Here is a 23,837-nt window from a genome sequence, read left to right as displayed (position 1 = left end):
CAATTTAAAAAAAATAAATAAAGAGACAAATTTACCTAGAAACGGGGAAACTCAGAGCTAGAACTTTCGTCATTTCCCAATAAGTTTGGGTGTTTGAGACAAAGGTCCTCTCCCCTCACACTAGGATCCATGAGGTTCATCCTCCATTAATTTTACTGGAGTTGTAATGTATAACTGTTGATAAATTGTCAAGCTACGTGTCTCATCCTGTCACTGGCTGAGGTCTAAAAGCCAGAGGTTTCAATAGGAAGAGACCAATATCTTTAAGCCATGATTCCTTACCATTTTCCATGGACATGACTTCTTTAAATATATATATATATATATATATATATATATATATATATATATTTTTAAACAACATATAAGACACACTTAGATATAAAAGAATATTCATGCTGAGGTGAATCAAATAAAATTACAAAGAATTACACTATAAATGCCAAAATCAAATATACAAATGAAATAACGATTACAATACAAAATTTAAGTTCAAATATAGGTCCTGTATCATCTTATAATACGTTGAAATGGGATACATGATTCATACTCAGAGCTTGACAAATTTACCAGACATCTATTAACCACTAAGTCTACCATTCAATAGCCAATACAAAAAAGAGTGGGGGAAGAAATTTACCACCAGCAGGGACCATAGCTCCACTGTCTCAGCTGCAGTTGATAGTTTTACTCTGCTGTTGGTTGGGAAAGGTATCACACAGTAGAATCCTTGTTTTACAGTCTAACTGGGAACTGAGACGTTCGTAAAATTGGAAAGTTTATAAAATTGAATATCTCAAAATTACACCAGGTATGATGCATAACGTGCAGCATGGTGCTCTGCATCACTTTCTTCCTATCCTTCAAATCACATGCAAAGCAATTTCCAATGCACTGAAGGCATCAGAATGTGAAAGAATGTCAACTTGTTCTTCATCTACATCACCTTTATTTTTTTTCATTGGGAAAAATGGTCATTCACAGGACTGGTGTTTGTAAAATTGAGTGTCTACTATAATTCTTGTCATCACTGTACCCTCAAGATATTGAATAGCAACAGAAAAACTGGTTCAGGTCATGTCAGTTTCACTCTGTGGGCTTAAGAAAGCTCTGAGCACAGCACTACTACACAGGATGGTAATAATGTACCACTTTACACCCAGCTCATGTTTTGGCAAGCTTCCTTTGCAACAGTAAGTGAGAGAAAATATTTTTAATTGCAAGAGTAATGCAGTCTGCAGTAATTAACACTTTGCCAGTGACAGATTTTTCAAGACCTGTTCATGTCCTTAATTAAGTCTGACATAGAAAGTACACATTATTTTGTCTGCTGTCTTATTACATATGCTTTTGCCACCAATAGTGCTACTGCCATTACTTTTTCTTTGATATCTCTCTAACATACTTTCTAAATTTAAAATGCAAACATCTGAATTAAATAAACCAAACGTCAGCAAATCTGACATGCACTCAATACATTTTAAACAAACCTTTGCAGTCTTTCTCCACTTACAAATTGCATGCATGAAATCTCTATACTCTATCTGAAATTTTAATACACTGATCCAAAGCTGAGTTATTCAGTTTCGGACACTATATAGGGCCAAATTCCTATACTCTTACTCATGTTGATTAGTATCTTATTCCATTAATAGTTACATTAAAGTCAGTGAGACCACTCTTGGGGTAAGGTGCTACTCAACAAGAATAGGAGTCACAATCTTGTCTCTAGTCTTTTGTGAAAACTAAATAATGGCATTTCCTGTTTAGTCTGCTTTTATATTTATCTCCAATCATCTCTTGAGTACTCTGCATATAGTGCTGCATTCCACCAAATCAAAAACCATATATGTTAGAAATTCTACTAGATGTAGGCGTATTAATCACTCTGCTGTCCAAACTGTTAAGATGAAGCTTCTTCAGTTCATTTACCAAAACTACATAAAAATACTCTCTGCATAATAAGAATGGACAGAAATGACTACATAAATGGCTAACTGAAACATCATACTTTTATCACTGAAAAAGAGGCAAAAATGTTTCATTATCAGAGATATCCATATAATTATGCCTTTTTCTTTTCAAAATTTAAAGAGAGATACCAAAATATGCTAAGTAATCTAGATTTATTTAATTTCCATAATAAAGGAGATACATAGGAAAGAAACTAAAAACATGATACAAAGTATGTCAAACATTGTCTGGATGATTTCTAATTGTCTGAATGTCATTTAATTAAACGTATTTCCATAAATTATTAAGTGTTACAATATACCGAGTCTTCCAATACATGCTAAACCTCACAGTACCCAAAAAGAAAATGAAATTAAGCAGTCCATCTACTATCTTAGACCTCAGGTTGTAATACCTTCCCCCTTACAAATACAGGATAGGAGAAAAAATAGTGCAAACACTAAGTGATTTATTTTTCCATCAAATATGAGGTCAATCCCCCATCCATTAATTTAAAAAACTGGACTGAGATAATACGGACTAGAAAATGTATGAATATTTTGGAGTATATTAATTTTTAATTTTAAAACCACCTTATAAAGTTGAATGGAAGTTTTGTCCATCTATCCACAGTCCTTTTAGATTATTCTAGAAGAATAGTCCAGTTATCTGCTAAAAATGTTGCCTATTATTAGATAAGTATATCTCCAAATATTAAAATGAAATTAATAAAATTTTAATTAAAGTGTTTTTAATTAAACATAACTGATTTCTTCCAATTAATTTGAAATATTAAAGACTTCCACAGATATAAATTCTACACTTCACCAACTATAATTTTAGGTTTTACTGCATAAATTTCTCAGCAAAGATACTAGAACTTGCTTTCTCCCTGAAGTATGCCCCTATTTGCTGTCCATTTTTAATAAAATTATTGCAGTGACTCAATTAAAATAGCAAAGAGCAGAGCAAATGAAGAATCCTCCAATCAAGTGTGCCTGTATAACAAAAAATATATTGGATAATCATTAATTTTAACACTTGTTCTTACACTTATTGTTCTCCACTTTTAACACCTGCTGTTCTCCACTTCATTTTAACACTTGTTCTCACACTTGTTGTTCTCCACTTTCCTCCTCTTCCCTCCCCCACAAAAAAATCCCCTACAATCATTATTGGTAAGACCGCCTGCAAGTGACCCTACTCAGTCAAATGCCTTTTTCTCCCACATCGAGCACAAGCATCATCTAAAGCTTTTGCTTATTAGATAAGTGAAATAACTCCCTTACATATTGATTGCTGTTAACCTTCTCGAAACGAAACCTAAAATATCCTTGTGTATGATCTAAGAAAATGTATTTTCAAATCTTTCAGCAAAAGCTTTAGTTTCAAAAAAGTAACTGTTCTATAGCATTAGACAAGAGAACAATCATATCTCCACTCAGCCTTCATTTGGTTAGGCTAAACAAGCCAAACTCCTGAGTCTCCTCTCCTAAAGTCTTCCTCTGATCATCCTAGTAGCCTTTCTCTGCACCTGTTTCAGTTTGAATTTGACTTTCTTAAAAATGGGAGACCAGAACTGAACACAGTATTCCAGATAAGGTTTTACCAGTGTCTTTTATAATGGTAATAACACTTCCCTATCTCTACTGGAAATACCTCACTTGATGCATCCTAGAATTGCATTAGTCTTTTTCATGGCTCATTACACTGGCAGATTATAGTCATCCTTAATCAACCAACACACCCAGGTCTTTCTCTTCCTCTGTCACTTCCAAGTGATACATCCCCACCTTATAGCAAAAATTCTTGATGTTGGTACACAACTGCATGACCTTGCACTTTGCACTACATTATTAAATTTCATCCCATTTCTATTACTCCAATTTTCAAGGTCATTCAGATCTTCTTGTATAATATTCTGTATTGTTCAATATCAGATTTCTAGCTGAAAGTATCACTATCCTTCCTGCTATATTCCCCATCATGTATTTTACAGTATTCCCTCTCATGTATTTTACATAATAGTAATTCCACCATCAGAGAATAACAAACACCCTTTCCTCTTCCACAGCTTAAACACCTTGCTTAAATGTATGAGGCAGACTCCTCCAATTCCTTTCAAAATATTTTTACTCCTCTCCATTCTCTTGACTAACACTTGGAAATCTCTCAGTTTCCGTCTGAATATCCCCACCTCTCTCATATAGCATCTCTTACAAAAATGAAGAGCAAAAGAACAGAGTTCAGGATCCCATTCAACACCCATGTCTCTTTGCAGGAGATCTTCAAAGATGCACAGCAGGATGTAGTGGATTCTACAACTTTCTGCACCAGCAGTTCTGTGTCTTGAGGCAGAAAATCAGGCTCTCCTGTCATTCTTCTGATAAGCCCAAGGGCCCCTTAACATATCCCATACATATTTAATGGCACAGGCTAGTGAAGATGTCAAGGCAACAGCTTCTCCTAGGGCAGCAACAGACGTTGAAACAGCAGCTGCTGCAGCAGATACCATATGAACAACTTTCTTCTAATGGGACAGAATGTGTTCAGTTTCTGGCTTAAATACACTATGCATAAACAAGTCACTAAACAAGGTCAAGCAAAAATTCAGCAACTGCAGCTCTAGTAGTGCCGTTAAAAGAGAAAAGCAGAATTTGCTGAAAGAAGCAGGTTGCTATAGTTCTCTTAGATGTTGGTGCATGGCCATGTACTTCAGGCATTCTAACTGCTTTAATACAAGAATGTGGGGGTAGAGAAGGGGAGAGGAGGCAGGAAGAGATTCTGTATGTACATGTATAAAACAAAATCTACAATAAAACCTTTATGGAACATTGCAGTGTTTAAACTGCACATGTGGATTTAACATGTGGATTTTACTTACTGGGGGGGGGAAGTTACCACACTGCAATATAACTAAATCAGCAATATCAAACTCATTCTGTAGAACAGGCTGACTTACATCTTCAATTATGGTTCCTGGCTAGTTATTCTGTGGCTCAAGACGAAGTGGCCCTGATGTTAATGGGAAGCCTGCACAAAGTAGTATGATAGAAGGAGGCAAAAAGAATTCTTAATAAAAAACTTTATTAAGCAAGTTGCCATCACATTCACCATCAATAGAGAAAAAATATTATGCAGAGAACTTTTAATGCTATTACCATTTCGGCCTTTTGTGTGTGTAACATACAGAATTTGAGCTATTAGGTACTCAAATTAGGCATGCAGTTGTGTGCCTGGGTTATCTGAAAATTTGGCTCATGAAATCTAGCCTTCAGATTTGATACTCCATTAAGATGAATCGGGGTCATTTTACACCTCTGTGAGCTGCTGTTTCAGGCTAAAACTGCATGACATCAGTTCACAACCATAAGGACTAGAAATTTTTGTTTTAATGATCAGACTGAGGCATAAAATCTTAGCAACATTAAGGCAGAATATGTACGGAATGTATGGCAGTTAAATATGCCAATCTATTGATCTGTTGTGACTGAGGTCACAGTGAAGGTTTTGGCCTGGAGTATGAGTTTGATGAAGTACATATTGCTTTTCACTAGCTGTTGGAGGGGTGTAACGTGGTGGCTTGCCCTTAGGGCCTGGAGGACCAAGTGTTAGCCAACGATTAGGAAGGAGCCACAGCTAGATTGGATCAGATGGTTTCACTATAAGAACAACAGGGAGCAGTGGGAGCAGAGTTGCTGGGTCTGACAAAAAGCTGTGGAAGAGATACTCCAGAGATACAGTGCTTCAGGCATTGTCTATGTCAGGAACCAGGATGTGTGCAGTCATGTCCAGTGGTTACAGCCATAGGTGGTCAGGCTTGAGGGATCAAGCCCTAATCGGTAGCCAGGGTTCAGAGCTAAGGGTTACACCAAGGTTAATAGCTGAGGGTCAGATTCAAGGATCAGGCTTGAATCAATAGCTAGGGATTGGAACTGATCGTCAGGCTGGAGCCAGTAGCCAGGAACGGGAGGGCACGGTGAGGAGGCAGGAACTGGAAACATTGCAAGACAGCAGGAACAACGTAAGGAAGCAAGAATAAGGCTGCATCTGTCTCAGGAGCAGGTCAGGAATTTGCCTTGCATAGACAACTTCTCAGTACTCCCTCCAGGCTTAAATTGTAGGTCTGGGCCAATCAGAGGTCACGGGAGGGGCTGCCAGTCATCTCCCACAGTGATTGGTTACCCTGGATACAGAGTGTTGACTGTGGTAGCCTGGAAGCAAGCTGCCTGCCTAGACTCTGCAGACAAGGTTTGAGTCCCAAGAATCCTCACAGTCTACGCTTGTGGTGGTATAGGTTTATGTGTAGCTACACCTGCACTGAAGGATAGGCTGTGCCCACACTGCAATATGTAGCTACGTGAATCGGAGAGAGGCTCTGGCAGCAGGGAGGCAGTTGGGAAAGGCGTGGGCAGCAGGACACTTGGAGGCGTCGATTGGGTGTGTAGAAAGCTACGTAGGGTAACTTAGGACCGTAGTGTAGCTCTACTCTAGTTGCCTAAGAAGTGTCTATGTGCACTGCTATTTGTACCTGTTCTAGCTGGGTGTGCAGTGTCTCTTTTCAACATGACCCCATACGTGTAGGCCTTTTGATGGGAATGAAATGGAGAGCTTTGAAGAGAAAAATTGTTTGCAGTGAACTGGAGAGTCACCCCGGTCAGGAGAGGGAGCATGGGAGGCAACTGATCCCACTACAAGGGAGAATTTAAAGTTGTCTGGGGTGTTGTAGTGTATTATTAACAGTGCTGCAGCCAGTGTAAAATGGAAGGCAAGGAATACAGGAGCCTCTCCCTTAATGTCTTATTTCTGTGCTTTTCAGGTTTTAAACTGGTGAGGTGGGTCCTGATGCAGCTTTAACTTTCATAAAATGAAATCTGTGTGTTCATTTCTTTGGTTTTTTGTTTGTTTGTTTGTTTTTGGTTTTTTTTTGTTTTTTTTTTTTTAAACAGGGTTAGCATAGTGGGTAGGTTCCATGGGTCAGCGAGAAGAGAGGGTGAGATGACAAATGACTAAAATGTTTAATTCCTGTATTTGGTGTGTCATAATATAATGTACAGATTATAACAGTTGTTATAAATGTGTTACAAGATATTCTCTCATTGTGTGACTTGTTTTAAAAAGAAACCTTGAAAAACAAGATCAGTCACGTGCAGCCATAACGTGCCTTCCCATGGGTCAACTACAGGATTGAAATAATGGACCTTCAGACCCCCAGAGCAGAGCTCTAGTACTTGAGCCATAGGAGTATTTGCCAGTCTCCGTTTAGTTCACCCACTAGATAAGATGAAGACTTAACATACTTTCCCAGTGGGTTACATAATTGCTTACTGAATAGCAGTCACATGCAGGAGATAGTTATGTCCCTGATTTTAGGAGAAGAGTGTTGTTTAGTGATCAGAGATCATCTAACCAAAGCATGCTCAGTATGAAAGGAAGCATGGCTAAGAAGTTAAGATTTGCTTACCATGCTAGAGTCCTAGGTACTAAGCCTGCAGTGATTTTATGTGAGAAACGCGGAGCTGCTATATAATATTGTGAACACTGAGAGTGACAGATATGACAAGATTCTGGGCAAACTTTATGGGATTAAGTTAAACCTTACTGAATTATATTTAATACCGTTAGGGGATCCATTGTATTGAAAATGCAAGTGTTTGTGTACTATTGGGGGATTGTATGGAACTTCTTTAGGAGGAAGAAGGATAAATGCAATCTCTGGAAAATAATGTGAACTTCAAAACTGTATGTTGAACAATAGAGCAGACACAATTGATCTTTTGAGACAATGTGTGTGAAGTAGAATTCCTGGGGAGGAGGGGATTACAAGCCCGCAACTAAGGACTCAGCCTTTGAAGCTTTGCCCTGCAGGAGGGGTGGGATCTTTTGTCTGCTGATCACCTGTAATGGGAGGACAATTCAAACACCCAGTCTGGATTCTCCCACAAAGAAAGGATTTTTGGATAAATAGTTTGCTCCTAAACAGGCTCAGGGCTTTTGTTCTGATCCCACAAATGGACAGGACCTCGGGTCTAGAATCTTTAGGGAAAGGTTGGAATGACTAACACCAATCAAAGCCTTGTTGAGATTTTTTTTGGGGGGTAAGCAGGGGATTCACCGCTGGTAAGCATACTATGCATGTAGGCTCTTTTACTGTTTTTAATGTTTTCTCTGTAATACTTTTCCCTAAGACTAAAATATGCTTGCTTAGAAAGAACTGTGGTAACTTATAACTCTAGCAATTACACTATGTACCGTCTGAGGAGAAAAGCAAAGCAGGGCTGCTGAGGCAGATGCCTTTTGCTGCAAACACCATAATTAAGGCAGGAAACTATTCAGCCTGGAAACACCCTGGTCAGAAGGGAGAGAGATGAGGGGCTTCACCCCAGAGAGGCAACAGCGAGGGAGCCAGAAGCCTAGGACTGGGTGTCTTTGCTGAACCATGAAGGGCAAACACAGCTGCAGTTCCCCTGCACTGTGACACTGAGATCTACCAATTTTATGAACATTGTATGCAACTGGATCAATGCATGGAAGTTGTTGTATATTTGGATAATGAGACTTTCCTCTATAAATGCACAGATCTATCTGAATAGGGGGCTGTGGAAGAGTAAACAGGGAAGCAACAAAAGCAGCCCCAGGCACACACTTGGAAAATAATGGGGGCAGCTGTTAACTTCAAGGAACCTGTCTCCACCCAGTTGCAAACTTTTGCCAAAACCAGGTGTACTAGATTAAAAAGCAGTTAAAAAGTGTTATGATTCCTGCAAAGTAGGGTGAGCTGCTAGGGGCTGTCCAGGGAGCATCAGTGACTTCTGACAGGGCAATAAACAGAGTGAGGCTCTGTGGAAGAATCTACATGGAGTTAGTTCTACTATGGTCTCCATGTAGAAAATAGCTAAACACCTTGTAACCTAGACATGCTTACACTCTGTTTTATTGTTTTAAGTTCTGTTTTCTCAAATGTTTTTATTTCAAATAAATGATACTTGGTTTTAAGGAGGCTGTTTCATCACTGATTACCAATGTCAGTGCCCCACAGGGAACATAACTGCAGGGTCTAAGCCTAAGACTGCCCCCTGGACCCAAGTCCCCCCCCCCAAGCTCAGGTGATGACCTGAAACCAGAAAGGGAGGGACAGAGGTGTGGTTCTCACTAACTGACATCTTGTTTAACTTCTCTGTTAACTAACTTATAAAATGAGTTAGCAGCTCATACTTAAATACCTTCTAAGTTTGGGATGGCTGGTGTTAGTCAATAATAAGTGTGAGGAGGTGTGAGAATATAAACCATACTCAATAGACATGAAATTTGAAATAATCTCCTGTTTCCCAGTTCAACTTTCTCCTAAGATATTGGGGTATCTGACAGGAGAGTTAGTCTCTAGTTTTTACCCCAGCACACAAATTAAGCTATCACTGTTAAATGAGTCATGTTCAGCGTGGGGTATTTCTTTTCCATTACTGAGAAAAACTGAAAATTATGAGATTGATATATCTGTTATGGGAGTATCTCTCTATCATATCTAGAGCAACATGTGGTGCACAGTACAGGTGCCACAGAATTTAGATTTCTTGCAAAGAATGTCCCAAAAAGCCTGTGAAATGGATACTGCCAACCCCAAGTGTTAAAAAACTTTGAGTTAAACCATTAAAAAAAATCACGAGATTTAAAAAATAATAAAGTTTTGGTTCTTCTTTGACTTTTTGGGTTTTGAGCCTTTACGTTCATGTTTTCAAGCTTTTGTCTGCAATGATAAGGGCTAAAAACATCCTTGTTTTAAAATAAAGATTTTGGTGTGTTCATGTGTCTCTAAGCTTGGACATCACAAGAACACACCAAATATTATGAGACTCATGATAAAAATCACAAAACTGGCAAAACTGCAATCCAGGGAAAAATGTCAAAACATAGATCATTTTAGAACTCTTACAATCCTGTCAATATCAACCCAATTTTCATCAGGTCACCAAAAAAGATTCAAATAGTACTCAAAGTTTATTTTCTGTTTCACTTTTTGCCATATCAAATGAGATTTTTACAAAATAGAGGTTTAAAGCTCCTGTTACACTAAAAATTTCTGACAACCTTAACTTTGTCAATGTGCTAGATCCTTACACAATGGATAGCACAGTATCATTAATTCCACTGGATATAGAATTAGGCCATATGGGCTGAATCCTATAAACTTGTACTCAGATACACGTAGCCCCGACACACAGATATGTTGATAGAACTGCTCATGAATGAAGCCCCAAATTTTGCAAATACTTGGCATGCAAGTAGTCTCATTGTTTTCAACAGAAATATTTATATGCATGTTTGCAGGATCAGAGATTAACTTCTTCCAGCATGGCTACGTTGGTGAAGGGTGTTAAGAGGTGTGATCCCTGGTACTCCCTAATGCAGATACAACTATAAATAGCAACTGTGCTTTTACTGATGCAGCTTGTTTCAGTGGTAAATGGTGATTTTACTATGCTGAAACAAAACACCTTTGCTGATTTAGCAATGTCCACTCTCCAAGAACTTTGTCAGTATAGCTTACTGGTATTCCTATACTTGTAAAACATTCCCAGTTTAAAGATAAGAAAGACCTATATAACTTAGACAATCTTATTTATCACCTAATTTGATTTCTCCAATGATCTCTAAATGAGGGGAAAAAATGGGAAGGCAACTGGTAATTTCATGGTCTACTGAAATACTACTAATTTTTAAAAATTCACACCATGTTAAAAACCAGTATTTAAAGTGTGAACCAAAAAATCCAAAGGTAAGGCAATTGACTGCAGGAATGGAGCAAGATACCAGAGGCATCAGTTCAGTGCATGATACCTCACTTACCATTTATACTACAACACAATAGGCACAAAAGGATGGAGTGTCCTTCCTTAAGTTTAATTTTTTTGTTCAGACTACAGTATAGAAACAGATTTGTGTTACAGGAGGGAAAAGTGATGAAAATATGGAACTATAAACATGATTTCATAAATGTTATGACTCAGCTACAGCTCCCAAGCCAAATGAAACCTTCACCTTTAATATGGAAGCATTCTCAAGGAGACTACAGGTCTTTGTATCCAATGCTTCAATTTGATTTGAGCAGACAGCCAGTTGGAAATCTGTTCCAGGTTATGCAATTGAAGTGCAGTTCCAAGGCTGCTGCTGCTAAGCTGCCAATGCAGTCCCTGCTCCACTACAGTCAGATTTACAAAATAAAGAGAGCTGAACAAAGATTTTTTTTAAATGGTTGCAGAAAGTTAGGTTCCTATGTTCACATTTAGGATTCTACATAAGCAGCCAGATTTTCAGAAATGCTGACCACCCAACAGCTGCCTCTGACATCTACAGGACCTGTTGGGTACTCAGCACTTTTGAAAAAAAAATCAGTCCACTTATTTAGAAGCCTAACTAAACACTTTAAAAAAAATGCTGGCCCAAATATGGAACAAACACACACACACCAAAGGTCTTCAGACAGATTTATGAAGCAGCTCTACCAGCTTTTGTGGTACTTAGTCCATGCTGGCTCTATGGTACAGTTGTTTTATGCACACACCTCACTGCATGGTTAATAGGTTTCTGAGGTGCACAATATAGGCTGGGTCTACCATAACAGTATAATTTATGAACAGTTTATGAGCTTAGAAGGTGTGGATTTCTAGAGCTCACAACTTTGGGAAGCAATTTGCCGCGGCTCATCCATAAATTAGTCCTTAGCAATTGGTAAGGCATTTTAATAGAGATTAGGAACAAGTAACCACTGCTTTTATTTATTTCAGAGGGTCCACTTTAATGCTTTCCTCACTAGTAACTGAAATACTAAGAAAATAATGTGAACTAAACTAAACAGTGTTAACTAAAACCTCTTATAATTGAATAAAAACAGTTCCAAATTGGTTTATTTGGCATGTTAAAAATGTTTTAAAATTGACTGAGAAACCAAATTATATTGCTATTATAATGCATTAATGTTTCAATGTAAACAAAAAGAAATTTTTGCATAGTATTAAAAATTTGTCCACTGGGTGGCAGTTACATTTCACTGGGCCCAAAACACATACATATGTACACATACGCACAAAGTAAGCCTAAAAAATATTGTGCCTGTTAAATGTCTGGAAACAAAAAACAGCAGTTAAATAGGAACAGTAAAGCCATCCCACCGGGCTTCTGTACATAAATCACTTAGCTTGCTCCCAAGTTTAATATCTTCACGCTGGCTTTTGGTTTAACATGCTGCTTGCACTTAACACTCTGCAGTAGGTCTATAGCGCTGTAGGACTTTACATCATTTCACTGGACCCACAAAGATTTAGCCAAGTTTCTTAATACTAATTCATAGCAATACTTTTTCAGCTTCTTCAGAGAGGTTATGGTGAAATCCAATTTGGGATCTCTAAAATTATTTTGTATACAAAGGAGAAGCTTTTAGACATTTTGCCTAATTCACTTTTTTAATGAAAATATAAAAAGAATTTGTGGTCTAATAGCAAGCAATATTCATTTATAAATACAAGTTTTAAGTTTAGAAGAACACAAAAAAGTATAATAAAATCAGTATGCTTTTTCCACCAAATTCTCATTTAGAGTCATTTCAGCAGATTCATTTCACAGTTTGTTTTAACAACTGTTTCCAGAGAAGGAGTATATAGACCAAGTTTCAACCCTGTGAACATTTTATAACTATGTTGTAAACTACACAAAAAATGGGGGCTTATAATGGAAATGCTGACAGATGCATAACTACTGCAGTTAGCTATGACGTTCTGACCACAGGGCCGCCTTCAGAAAAAAGCAAACTTACTTTTTCTTTTTTTTAGGTTGTTCTTTAGGAAGCCTAAGAGTAAAAAACTTGGTTGCTATCTCTGTTTTCTATATTTGTTCTGAACTTTTTTGTTACATTTACAGCCCACTTTTTTTTTTGTAACAAACAATAACAGCCTCTGTATTTAATGACTCATTACAGACTTTTCACTGGACTTCTTTCTCCTCCCCGGAAGACTATAGCAAAAGGCTATCGGTTTGGTTACCTCCCTTACCCAAACACTCTGGAGTGTGCAGAAAGAAAGAAAACCAATAAAATATATTGGGGGGAGGGAAGGAGATCTAGGGTCCAAAAGTATCAAGGGCCACAAAAGGGGGGGAGAGCAGTAGGACCTTTCAAACTTACTCTGAGCTACTTTTTCAACAAATTAAAAAGACTTGTCTGTTCCATGTATAAGATCATTTCCAGCCAACTCAATACCTAAGAGCCATAATTATTAGGTGATAAACATCATCAGGTTCCAATGAAGAAACAGCCAGTCTGGGATGTATTTAGAAAGAGGCAGCAACAGGCTGCTGCTGCAGTGAGTACAAACACATACACAATGTCTGGCAAACAAAGTACTGACACACACACACATTGTATTTCCCTAAGCCCAGCTTGGAGCCCATCATTACAGGACAAGACCAAATGGTGCTGAGTCCACAGGTTCATACCTATGTAACTCTATAGAGCTGCACACACCACACAGTCAGAGCAGATACCTGAAACTCCCCCAGTCCCTCTAGTGCACTAGCCCAGCAGGCTTATCTGAACCAGGACAGCTGCCATGGGAGCGGGGGAGGGCATCGGCTATCTGATGAGAGGGGGAGACCCCAGGGGGGGCAGCCGCAATCGGGTGAGAGGGAGCATGGGGGTAGCTGAGGGATTTGGGTCTGATGATAGAGGAACTCAGGTTCTGTTGAAAGAAAATGTTGAGTAGGGTCTGGTGAAGAGAGAGAGCCTGAAGCAGGACCTGATGAGAGGGAGCCCTGGGGGGGAGGAAGGCCATGTGGGTGGGAAGGGAGGTCTGGAGCAGCAGCTCTCAGCCTTTCCAGACCACTCTACCCCTTCCAGGAGTCAGATTTGTCTTGCACACCCCGTTTCACCTCACTTAAAAACTCCTTGCTTACAAAATCAGACATAAAAACACTAAAGTGTCACAGCACGCTATTACTGAAAAATTCTTCACTTTCTCATTGTCACCATATAATTATAAAATACATCAACTGGAATATAAATATTGTACTTACATTTCAATGTATAGCACATAGGGCCGTATAAACAAGGCATTGTATGAAAGTTTAGTTTGTACGGACTTGGTTGGTGCTTTTCACGTAGCCTGTTTTATGTAACCTCTCCATACCCCCGGGGGGACACGTACTTCTGGTGGAGAACCAGGGCTTTAGAGAAGGGGAACCAGGAATCATCTGGAGACAGGGAAGGATCTCGTGAGAGTGAGGGGCAGATCTGGGGGAGTGAAGGGGAGGATCTGGTGGGGAGGGGAGAAGGGGGGCGGGCTGGGGATCTAGTAAGAGGCAGCAGAGGGGGCCACAGGGTGGATCTGGTGAAGAAGGGAGCCCGGGGAGGGGGGGGGGGGGAGCCCGGGCTCTCTGAGCTCAGGAGTAGCCGCGGCGGGGGCAGGGAGTCCCGGGACAAGCAGGAACAAAACTAAGGCGGCTCCAACTCCAAGAAAAGTTGGCGCAGCCGCGTGGGTCGCCGCTGCGCCGCGCCTCGGCCGGGGGCGCCTCGCGCACAGCTGCTGGGACTGGACGGGACTAGCCGGAGCCAGGCGCTCCCGTCCCGGGTGTCATTCGCCCCACCCCGCGCCGCGGGCTGAGAGCCCCGCGCTAGAGAGGGGGGGTTCCCCCCCCGCTTCTCAGTCCTGGAACCGGCCCCGTAGCGGGGCTCGAACCCGTGACCAGGCAGCAAGAACCCCCTTCCCCCCCCGCCACGGGGCGAACGCAGCTCCTCCGGTCTGGGCAGCCCCTAGCGAGGCAGGGCAACGGCCCCCTCCCGCGCGCTGAAATTCCGAGGAGGGCGGCTGGCAGGGGCTGCCCCGCGCCTTCCCGCCCCCCAGGTGCGCAGCCAGTGTTGGCACGAGAGGGGAAGGGGCGTCAAGAGCCACCTGTTACCTGTGGCGCGCGCGCGGGTCGCCCCCACTCACCCAGTCTGCCGCGGCTCCCTCCCTGGCTCAGCAGCTCCCCGCGGAGCGCTGACTGACTGACTCTCCCGGGAGGGGGCGGGGGAGCGCGGCTTGAGCCTTCCCGGCGTCCGTAGCAGCTCCAGAGCCTGTGACGGGCCAGATTGTGCCGCGGCTGAGTGTAGCAGCTCGCGGGGTTCGCAAGGGCCCGGCGCGCGGGGCTGGGAGCAGCGGCGGCGGCGGGAGCAGCAGCGGCGGCCCCCGGCGAAGCGGAGCGGCGATGTGAGTGTCTGTGAGGGGGCAGCTCCACTCCCCTCGCCCTGTGTGTGCGGGGAGGAGCAGTAGAGCCTCTCCCCCGCCGTGTGGAGTGCGGGGGGGTGGACCCCCCCATGCACGCCCCGCAGCCAAGCTCCCCCTTAGTGCAGGGGGCAGGCAGCCCGAGCACACACTCCAGTGGGTCCCCGCCGGCAGTGCACGTGCCCAGCCAGCTTGCCCAGCCAGCTTCCCCCCCCCCGGCCTCCGCCTCCCGCCCCGCCGCTCACTATTCCACACTACATCATCCCCGGGAGCCTGGGGCAGCAGAGGACCCTGTCTGGCTAAAACCATCAGCACTTAAAAATAAATCCCTCACCTGTGCTACCAATAACATCCAAGAGGATTAACAGTGAGGATTGACAAACCTGATTCACTTCTCCCCCATTTGGGGCGGTTTGGTTTGTGTGTCTCTGAGAGTGTGATTGTGTCTTGTCTTAGTCTGGGAAGCCAGCAAGTGGGCAGCTTCACTTTCTGTTTCTAGTGCCCTTCACTTTCTTATGCTGCAAAATGCTGCAATCTTTGGGTGGTAAACATTGCAGAGGAGTGTTTACATTCCATCCCCCAAACAGGGCTCCTTGAGTGCCTATAGATCCAGAGATACAGCTTGTGTTGAATAAATCGATATAGATACATAGATTTCATGCTATTTTAAATTATTGGAAAAAGCTATATTTAATTTTAGCTCTTACATTTTTTCTTACAGTATTTAGATTTTGGCTTTAATCAACTTGACAATAATGAGTTAAGAAGTCAGTGTGAGTCAGGTGAATAAGATTTGTTATAGTGTCCCTTCAATCTCCTTCCTGTATGTTTCTATAGTTTGAATTATTTGTTAAATATACTTAAATGCTAATATTTCACTTTTTAGCAGCAATGCTTTTATATGGTTTCTACCACCTGTTAGGATTTCAAAAATTAATTGTCCATGCAACCGGAAAGAGACCAGAACTGGGGGTAGAGATTTTTGTTTGTTTTTTTCCTTTTATTGTATGATAAAGTTGCTGCAGTTCAGAGCAACTGCACCTATATTCCCTCTCCATGGTTCAGCAAGTGTGAACCCATGCTTTGCTCCAACTCCTCAGTCATCACCTCACTTGGGCAGAGACCTGCATCTCTCTCCCTTCTGACTGGAATTTTTGAAGGCTGCACAGTTCCCTGCCTACACTGTTCTTCCCAGCAAGCCAGAGCTGCCTAAACAGGCACTCGCTCTCTCTCTCCCTTCCTCCCTCACCAGAGGCTATAAAAAGTGTAATTGCCCAGTTATAAGTTATCACACATCTCAATTCTATGCAAGCTCATTTCTTCTTACGGTGAAAGCATTACAGAGAAAACAGTAAAAACAATAAAAGAACCTACACGCGTGCTAATAAACTTACCAGAAATCACTCTACTCCCTCTCCAACAAGGGCTCAGGTTAGTCCTTCAAACCCCACTAGGGTATTTTTCTGTGGTTACAAGTTCATAACAGACTCTCCTCAGAACAAACACACAGACTGGGTAGATCAGCCTATTCAGGGATGGCCAACCAGTCAGAGATGAAGAGCCCAAAAATAGCTATAGATACGGCAAAGAGCCACATTTACCTTACCCTTCATCCCTCAATTTCAGCTGCAGCTTGTCAATTTCACTTTTCAGTTTCTCCTCCTCTCTTACCCTCCCCATAGTCACTTACACATGCACCTTCAGAGTTCCACCTGAGCTGTGGTCACTCTGTCTTCTAGTTCAACCCCTTTGGGGGAAATGTGACAGGAAAGCAAGGAACATAGGCTTAGCAAAGGAATTTCTTAACCACAGTCACTTTACTCTTAAAAGGCACAGAGCTACAGATTTCTGCAAAATAACAAAAGTTCTGAGACAAACCCTCACCTGTTTTGGTCTCACTCTTATTCCTTCTATGAGTCTGAGCTTTCTCAGTGTTTCTGGGTGGGCAGAGGCCTACCTCCTGCTTTCTCTCTCATGCACATCCTGCTTCCATGGGGCTGACCCCACCTCTGAAAAATGCCATGCCCAAATACAGTCTCTTGTGTCACGTGCCCAGGCGGAGAAACTATATCAACAAGCCATGTACAAAAAAAATTGTTCCTTGGGGTTGGGCCAGCGGTTGAGAGACAGTTTATGACCCTAGGTAGCTTTATGATGGCTTCTCAGTGTTAGTTCTTCAACAAGGCATCAAGCACCTTTCCTGTGCAGGGTGGCTGTCTGGAATTCATCATAATAGATTTGCCTTGGGCAAGGTAACACGTGGTTAGCATATAACACAGGATGAAGTTTATAATACAAAATGGAGGTTATATGACAAAATGGAATATACAATTTGGTGCATGCATATCCCACTCTTTTGCATTGTTTAAAGGATTTGGGATCTGGAAAACTCAGTATGCTATCAGCAGTTTAGCAAGGTGTACTTTTGTTTGGCAGTGAGAAAGCTAAACTGCTTGTTCTTCACATGTTTGTCATACTAGTCCTTGGATACATCTGTTATATCCAAGAACAGTGAGAGCTTATCCCAGAACAGATGCCTGATTTACATCTTTTTCTTACTGTATTGACCATTTCTGTTTCAAGTATTATTTTACCATATATCCAATTATCTTTGATGTATGATGACTATTTTTTAATGTAGCATGTTTCAAAAAGAATAAACTTGCCTTCATGTATAATAAACAGCACTCTGTAAATGTGCACAGTGCTTAACAAATTTAGACCCCAATCCCACAAATAGCTAAGCATGTGCTTAACATTATGCGCTATGGGTTTGCTTTTCCACTGCACCTCAGCATAGGTGTAAGATGGTGGAGATTCTCCTTACACTGCGGATAGTCTCTGGTGATAGTCTCAGTTTCCTTCAAGTGGCATGAAATTAGCTTGGTGGACTGGGGAATCTGCTCCTTTTAGTAGTCCCTAATGGGACTACTTAGTGCATATAACTGAGCATGTATATACGTCGTTGGAGAGTTGGAGCCATAGTTTTTACAGTTAAAATCACACATGAAATGCAATAATATTAAAGTCTGCAGCATTGCACATGCATATCCTTTATGTTTTATACATTTAACAACATGGGGTGAAATCCTGGCTCCATGGAGGACACTAGGAATTTTGTCATTGACTTCAATGGGGCCAAGATTTCAGCAGTAGGCCCCAATCCCACCCTTACATTTGCTAGCATGCACTCCAGTTCCTGTGCAGAGCTTCGTTGACTTCCTACCAGATGTAATGAAATCATGTTCAGTAACCTCCTAAATGACAATTTATTAAGGAAAACAAGAATAGATTATTCATTTGTTTAATGTAACAGAGTTTTAACAGTTTAGGAACCTCACCTTATTCATTTCTTGACTTCTGGTGACTTTAGCGCTTATTTGGATTTTCATGTATTTTATTTTTTTAAAAGATTGAGAAGTCCCACATGATATACTAATTGGAGTTATATGATGTTCTGGGGCCTGTCTTAAATGTGTAGTCCTTTAACCATGCTATTAATACCCATTCACTTCAAAGAATACAGCCTTAAAAGTGAGACTGAGTATTTAAACTGGTCCACTACTTCTAAAATGTTAACCAGGGATTATCTTGGGGACTCACTTTCCATGGGTTAAAAGAATTATAGACAGTTTAGGAAGAACTTCTCAACCAAGAGAGCAGGCTGAAAAGGTACTGTGGACCTGCTCTCTAATCACCTATTTCAAATTTCCCAGTCTTTCGCTTACTACATTTTGAGACATAGAATCATAGAATATTAGAGTTGGAAGGGACCGCAGGAGGTCATCTAGTCCAACCCCCTGCTTAAAGCAGGACTAACCTCAGCTATATCATCCCAGCCAGGGCTTTGTCAAGCCTCAGCTTAAAAACCTCTAAAGATGGAGATTCCACCACCTCCCTAGGTAACCCATTCCGGTGCTTTACCACCCTCCCAGTGAAAAACTTTTTCCTAATGTCCAACCTAGACCTCCCCAACTGCAACTTGAGACCGTTGCCCCTTGTTCTGTCATCTGTCACCATCAAGAACAGCCAAGCCCCATCCTCCCTGGAACCCCCTTTCACGTAGTTAAAGGCTGCTATCAAATCCCCCCTCATTCTTTTCTTCTGCAGACTAAACAAGCCTAGTTTCCTTAGCCTCTCCTCATAAGTCCTGTGCTCCAGCCCTCTAACCATTTTTGTTGCCCTCCGCTGTACTCTCTCCAACTTCTCCACATCCTTTTTGTAGTGGGGGGCCCAAAACTGGACACAATACTCTAAATGCGGCCTTACCAATGCTGAATAGAGGGGAATAATCACTTCCCGTGACCTGCTGGGAATGCTCCTCCTAATGCAGCCCAATATGCTATTAGCTTTCTTGACAACCAGGGCACACTGCTGACTCATATCCAGCTTCTTATCCACTGTTACCCCCAGGTCCTTTTCTGCAGAACTGCTGCCTAGCTCGTCGGTCCCCAGTCTATAGCTGTGCATGAGATTCTTCCTTCCTAACTGGAGGACTCTGCACTTTTCTTTGTTGAACCTCATTAGATTTCTTTTGGCCCAATCCTCTAGTTTGTTTAGGTCCTTCTGTATCCTATCCCTACCTTGCAGGGTATCTACCACTCCCCCCAGCTTAGTGTCATCCGCAAACTTGCTGAGGGTGCAATCTATCCCATCTTCCAGATCATTAATGAAGATGTTGAACAAAACCGACCCCTGGGGCACTCCGCTTGTGACCGGCTGCCAGCTAGACATGGAGCCATTGATCACTACTCGTTGAGCCCTATTCTCTAGCCAGTTCTCTATCCATTTTATAATCCATTCGTCCAACCCATACTTCTTTAACTTGCTGATAAGAATACTGTGAGAGACAGTATCAAAAGCTTTGCTAAAGTCAAGGTATATCACATCCACCGCCTTCCCTACATCCACAGAGCCAGTCACCTCATCATAGAAAGCAATCAGGTTGGTCAGGCATGACTTTCCCTTGGTAAATCCGTGTTGACTGTTCCTGATCACCTTCCTCTCTTCCAAGTGCCTTAAAATGGATTCCTTAAGGACCTGCTCCATGCTTCCAGGGATTGAAGTGAGGCTGACCGATCTGTAGTTCCCTGGATCCTCTTTCCTCCCTTTTTTGAAGATGGGCACTATATTTACTTTTTTCCATTCCTCAGGGACCTCCCCCTGTTGCCATGAGCTTTCAAAGATAATAGCCAATGGCTCTGAAATTACCTCAGGCAACTCCATCAGCACCCTCAGGTGCATTGCATCCGGCCCCATGGACTTGTGTATGTCCAATCCTTCTAAATAGTCTTGGACCTGTTCCTTCAGCACTGCGGGATGTTCGCCTCCTTCCCATTCTGTGCCACTCAGTGAAGCAGTCTGGGAGCTGATCTTGTCTGTGAAGACAGAGGCAAAAAAGGCATTGAGTATCTCAGCTTTCTCCACATCCTCTGTCACTAGGTTGCCTCCCTCATTCTCTAAGGGGCCCACACTTTCCCTAATCTTCCTCTTGTTGGCAACATACCTGTAGAAACCCTTCTTGTTCCCCTTCACGTCCCTTGCTAGCTGCAACTCCAATTGTGCTTTGGCCTTCCTGATTTCATTCCTGCATGTTCGAGCAGTATTTTTATAATCCTCCCTAGTCATCTGACCAAGCTTCCACTTCTTGTAAGCTTCTTTTTTGTGTTTAAGTTCGCCAAAGACTTCTTTGTTAAGCCAAGCTGGACGCCTACCATATTTGCTATTCTTTCTGCACATCGGGATGGTTTGCTCCTGTGCCTTCAATAAGGTTTCTTTAAAATACAGCCAGCTCTCTTGGATTCCTTTCCCCCTCATATTAGCCTCCTAGGGAATCCTGCTCATCAGTTCCCTGAGGGAGTCAAAGTCTGCTTTTCTGAAGTCCATGGTCTGTATCCTGCTGTTCTCCTTTCTTCCTTTTGTCAGTATCCTGAACTCGACCATCTCATGGTCACTGCTGCCTAGGTTGCCACCCACTTCTACTTCCCCTACCAAATCTTCCCTGTTTGTGAGCAGCAGGTCAAGAGAAGCATGGCCCCTAGTTGGTTGCTCCAGCACTTGCACCAGGAAATTGTCTGTGAGACTATCCAAAAACTTTGTTTGATTGTTTGTGCTCTGCTGTATTGCTCTTCCAGCAGATGTCAGGGTGATTTGAAGTCCCCATGAGAATCAGGTCCTGTGAACTGGAAACTTTCCCTAGTTGAGTAAAAAAAGCCTCATCTACCTCGTCCTCCTAGTCTGATGGTCTATAACAGACACCCACCATAACATCACCCTTATTGTTCTTGCTTCTAACTTTAACCCAGAGACACTCAACTGGCTTATCTCCAGTTTCATACTGGAGCTCAGAGCAATCATATTGCTCTCTTACATACAGTGCAACTCCTCCACCCTTTCACCCCTGCCTGTCCTTCCTGAACAGTTTATACCCATCCATGACAGTGCTCCAGTCGTGTGAGTTACTCTACCAAGTCTGTTATTCCAATCATGTCATAGTTTCTTGACTGTGCCAGGACTTCCAGTTCCTCCTGCTTGTTTCCCAGGCTTCTTGCATTTGTGTACAGGCACTTGATATAAGTAGCCGATTGGCCTACTTTCACAGTATGAATCGGGAGGCCTCCCCTGCTGCACCCTCCTCCTTCTGCTTCCTTGTGGTGTCCCTCTTCCCCATTTACCTTCGGGCTTACGTCTCCATCCCCCATTGAACCTAGTTTAAAGCCCTCCTCACTAGGTTAGCCATCCTGTCTGCGAAGATACTCTTCCCTGTCTTCGTTAGGTGAATCCCGTCTCTTCCTACCCATATTCTAGAATCTATTCTGCCTCCTTTGTTAGATCTTCAATAAGCCTAACTACTGTAGCTGTTAATATTTGGAAGGTTATATCTGACAACAGAAGGATCAGAAACATAATTCCTGTTGTAAATGAAGGCTTCCAGTCTGACTGTAGACGTTTTTGCAAAGCCACAGGGAACAGCTTAGGCATAACCAGTGGTTGCAAACTTCTGATCTACTTAATGAAACACTGCAGTCGAGCTCATCAATAAATCTTTGGACCTAGAATACCCACTCTAATGTGTCCACAAAAACTTGTGCAGAAGAAATCCTTGGCAGCATAACCAAGCACCTGGCAAGGCTGAACTTGGTTTCTGATCCTCTCTGTTTCAGAACTTTTTGCTTTGGTTATTTTGTTTCTGATTATGCATAAATCTGCCTACCATTTCTCTCTCTCTCTCGCTCTCTCCTTATTTATTTATTTATTTATTTATTTTTAGGGCTGATTACTGGAAATCACAGCCAAAGAAATTCTGTGATTACTGCAAGTGCTGGATAGCAGACAACAAACCTGTATGTTGGTCTACCTAGTGTAATATTACTGATTCTGAAGTACTAGCATTTGAATTATATGCTTTAAAATACTTTTTCAGTATTAGTTTACTGAGATGTAAATTAATATTTACCTAGTGTTGTTCATGTGTTTTAAATATGCCTTTGTAAGACATGTTAGCTATGAAACTAGGGGGAAAAAACTTGCAAATTAAGACCTGCATCCTGCATTAAGAGTTTTGTTTATCTCCATGGACCTCAATGCAAGATTGGAGCCCTAGAGCTTGATTCTCCATTCCTTATTTATGTGTAAAAGGTCTGAAGACTCCAGTTCCATTTTCTCAGGCTCCATAATTTGAATTTTGCTCCACCTTGAAGCAGGGTTGGCAATTTCCTGGGAGAAACTTAGGACAGGGTATTGGTAAATACCGGTTTAAACTGGGAAAAATAAAATTATTATAAAATATATTAATGAAAATTACTGAAAAATATTTAGCAATATGATAATAAGTTTGCAGTATATATAATTTATATAAATACTGAAAACTGAAATATGAGTCATGACATATAACCAAAATGTTTTCAGACATTCCAATGTTTAGTATTTTATTACATATATTGGTATTACGCCTACTGCATTTTTACTTTTTTATTTGTACAACCGTAAATTAATCTCCAAATCTACTGTGTTACTGACTTTGACAATTTGGATATGTAACTAAAACAAAGTGTAATGTGGTGTGCATTAATGAAAAAGTTTTTAAAATAGAAAATGCCTTGAACTGGGACTAACTAGCTTTTCCTGGTGCAGTAAAAACCATGATTTTACCTAGTAAAAAGCACCCAGGTAAATACCATGCCTATCCTTGCCTTGATGCTTTATCTCCATGCAGATCTTCTAAAATCTACAGGACCTGCTATGGACCTTAATATGTCAGCAGAATCCACAGGCCCACAGTTGTGTTGCTTCCTTTCTGTAAGCCTTCTAAAGTTGGTGCTGTGAGTACTTAAAACCAAATTATCACTTTGGGCATGCACTATTTGCCATGTTGGCACATCAAGCAGCCAGAAGTACTTTAGAGACTTGCTTGACAGCCAATGTACTAGCACCTGGACTAGGATTTGATTCCTGCAAACTCACGATCTCCTAAACTCCCCACGACTTTCCCAATATACCTTCCTCGGTGCAAGACTTCTAAGCTGTTCTGGCTTTTTTTGCCCCTATTCTGTCTGGCAGCCTTTTTGTTTTAGAGGCTCTCCAATTGTCTTCCTAAATTGTGCACATCCTATTCCCAATCTGCCTGAACGCTAGATT

General features: G+C 41.6%; 2 protein-coding genes across 5 annotated transcripts in view; one reads left to right on the top strand and one right to left on the bottom strand.

Moving 5' to 3' along the window:
* The window catches only part of ELF1 (E74 like ETS transcription factor 1), a 116,150-nt gene extending 100,505 nt beyond the window's left edge, over positions 1 to 15,645 (bottom strand). For 3 of the 4 annotated variants that reach the window (XM_067563185.1, XM_067563191.1, XM_067563186.1), the window contains exons 1-2: positions 14,928 to 15,045; positions 14,014 to 14,190 (exon numbers count right to left, since the gene is read on the bottom strand). The gene's annotated coding sequence lies outside the window, so the exon portion shown is untranslated. Of the gene's footprint in view, positions 1 to 14,013; positions 14,191 to 14,927; positions 15,046 to 15,583 lie in introns of those variants that run through there. The other variant, XM_067563187.1, reaches the window with a different exon arrangement.
* The window catches only part of WBP4 (WW domain binding protein 4), a 31,673-nt gene continuing 22,898 nt past the window's right edge, over positions 15,063 to 23,837 (top strand). Inside the window, exons 1-2 of the mRNA XM_067563197.1 lie at positions 15,063 to 15,185; positions 22,471 to 22,543. Coding sequence (XP_067419298.1) covers positions 15,184 to 15,185; positions 22,471 to 22,543 — 75 coding nt within the window. The 5' untranslated portion in view covers positions 15,063 to 15,183. The remainder of the gene's footprint in view (positions 15,186 to 22,470; positions 22,544 to 23,837) is intronic.

Source organism: Emydura macquarii, unplaced genomic scaffold (genome assembly GCF_026122565.2).
Source record: "Emydura macquarii macquarii isolate MOO-44397 ecotype Brisbane River unplaced genomic scaffold, CSIRO-AGI_Emac_v2 contig_2473, whole genome shotgun sequence".
NCBI lineage: Eukaryota > Metazoa > Chordata > Testudines > Chelidae > Emydura > Emydura macquarii.
Note: the sequence above shows the minus strand (reverse complement) of the source record. Positions and strands in the feature narration are given on the sequence as shown.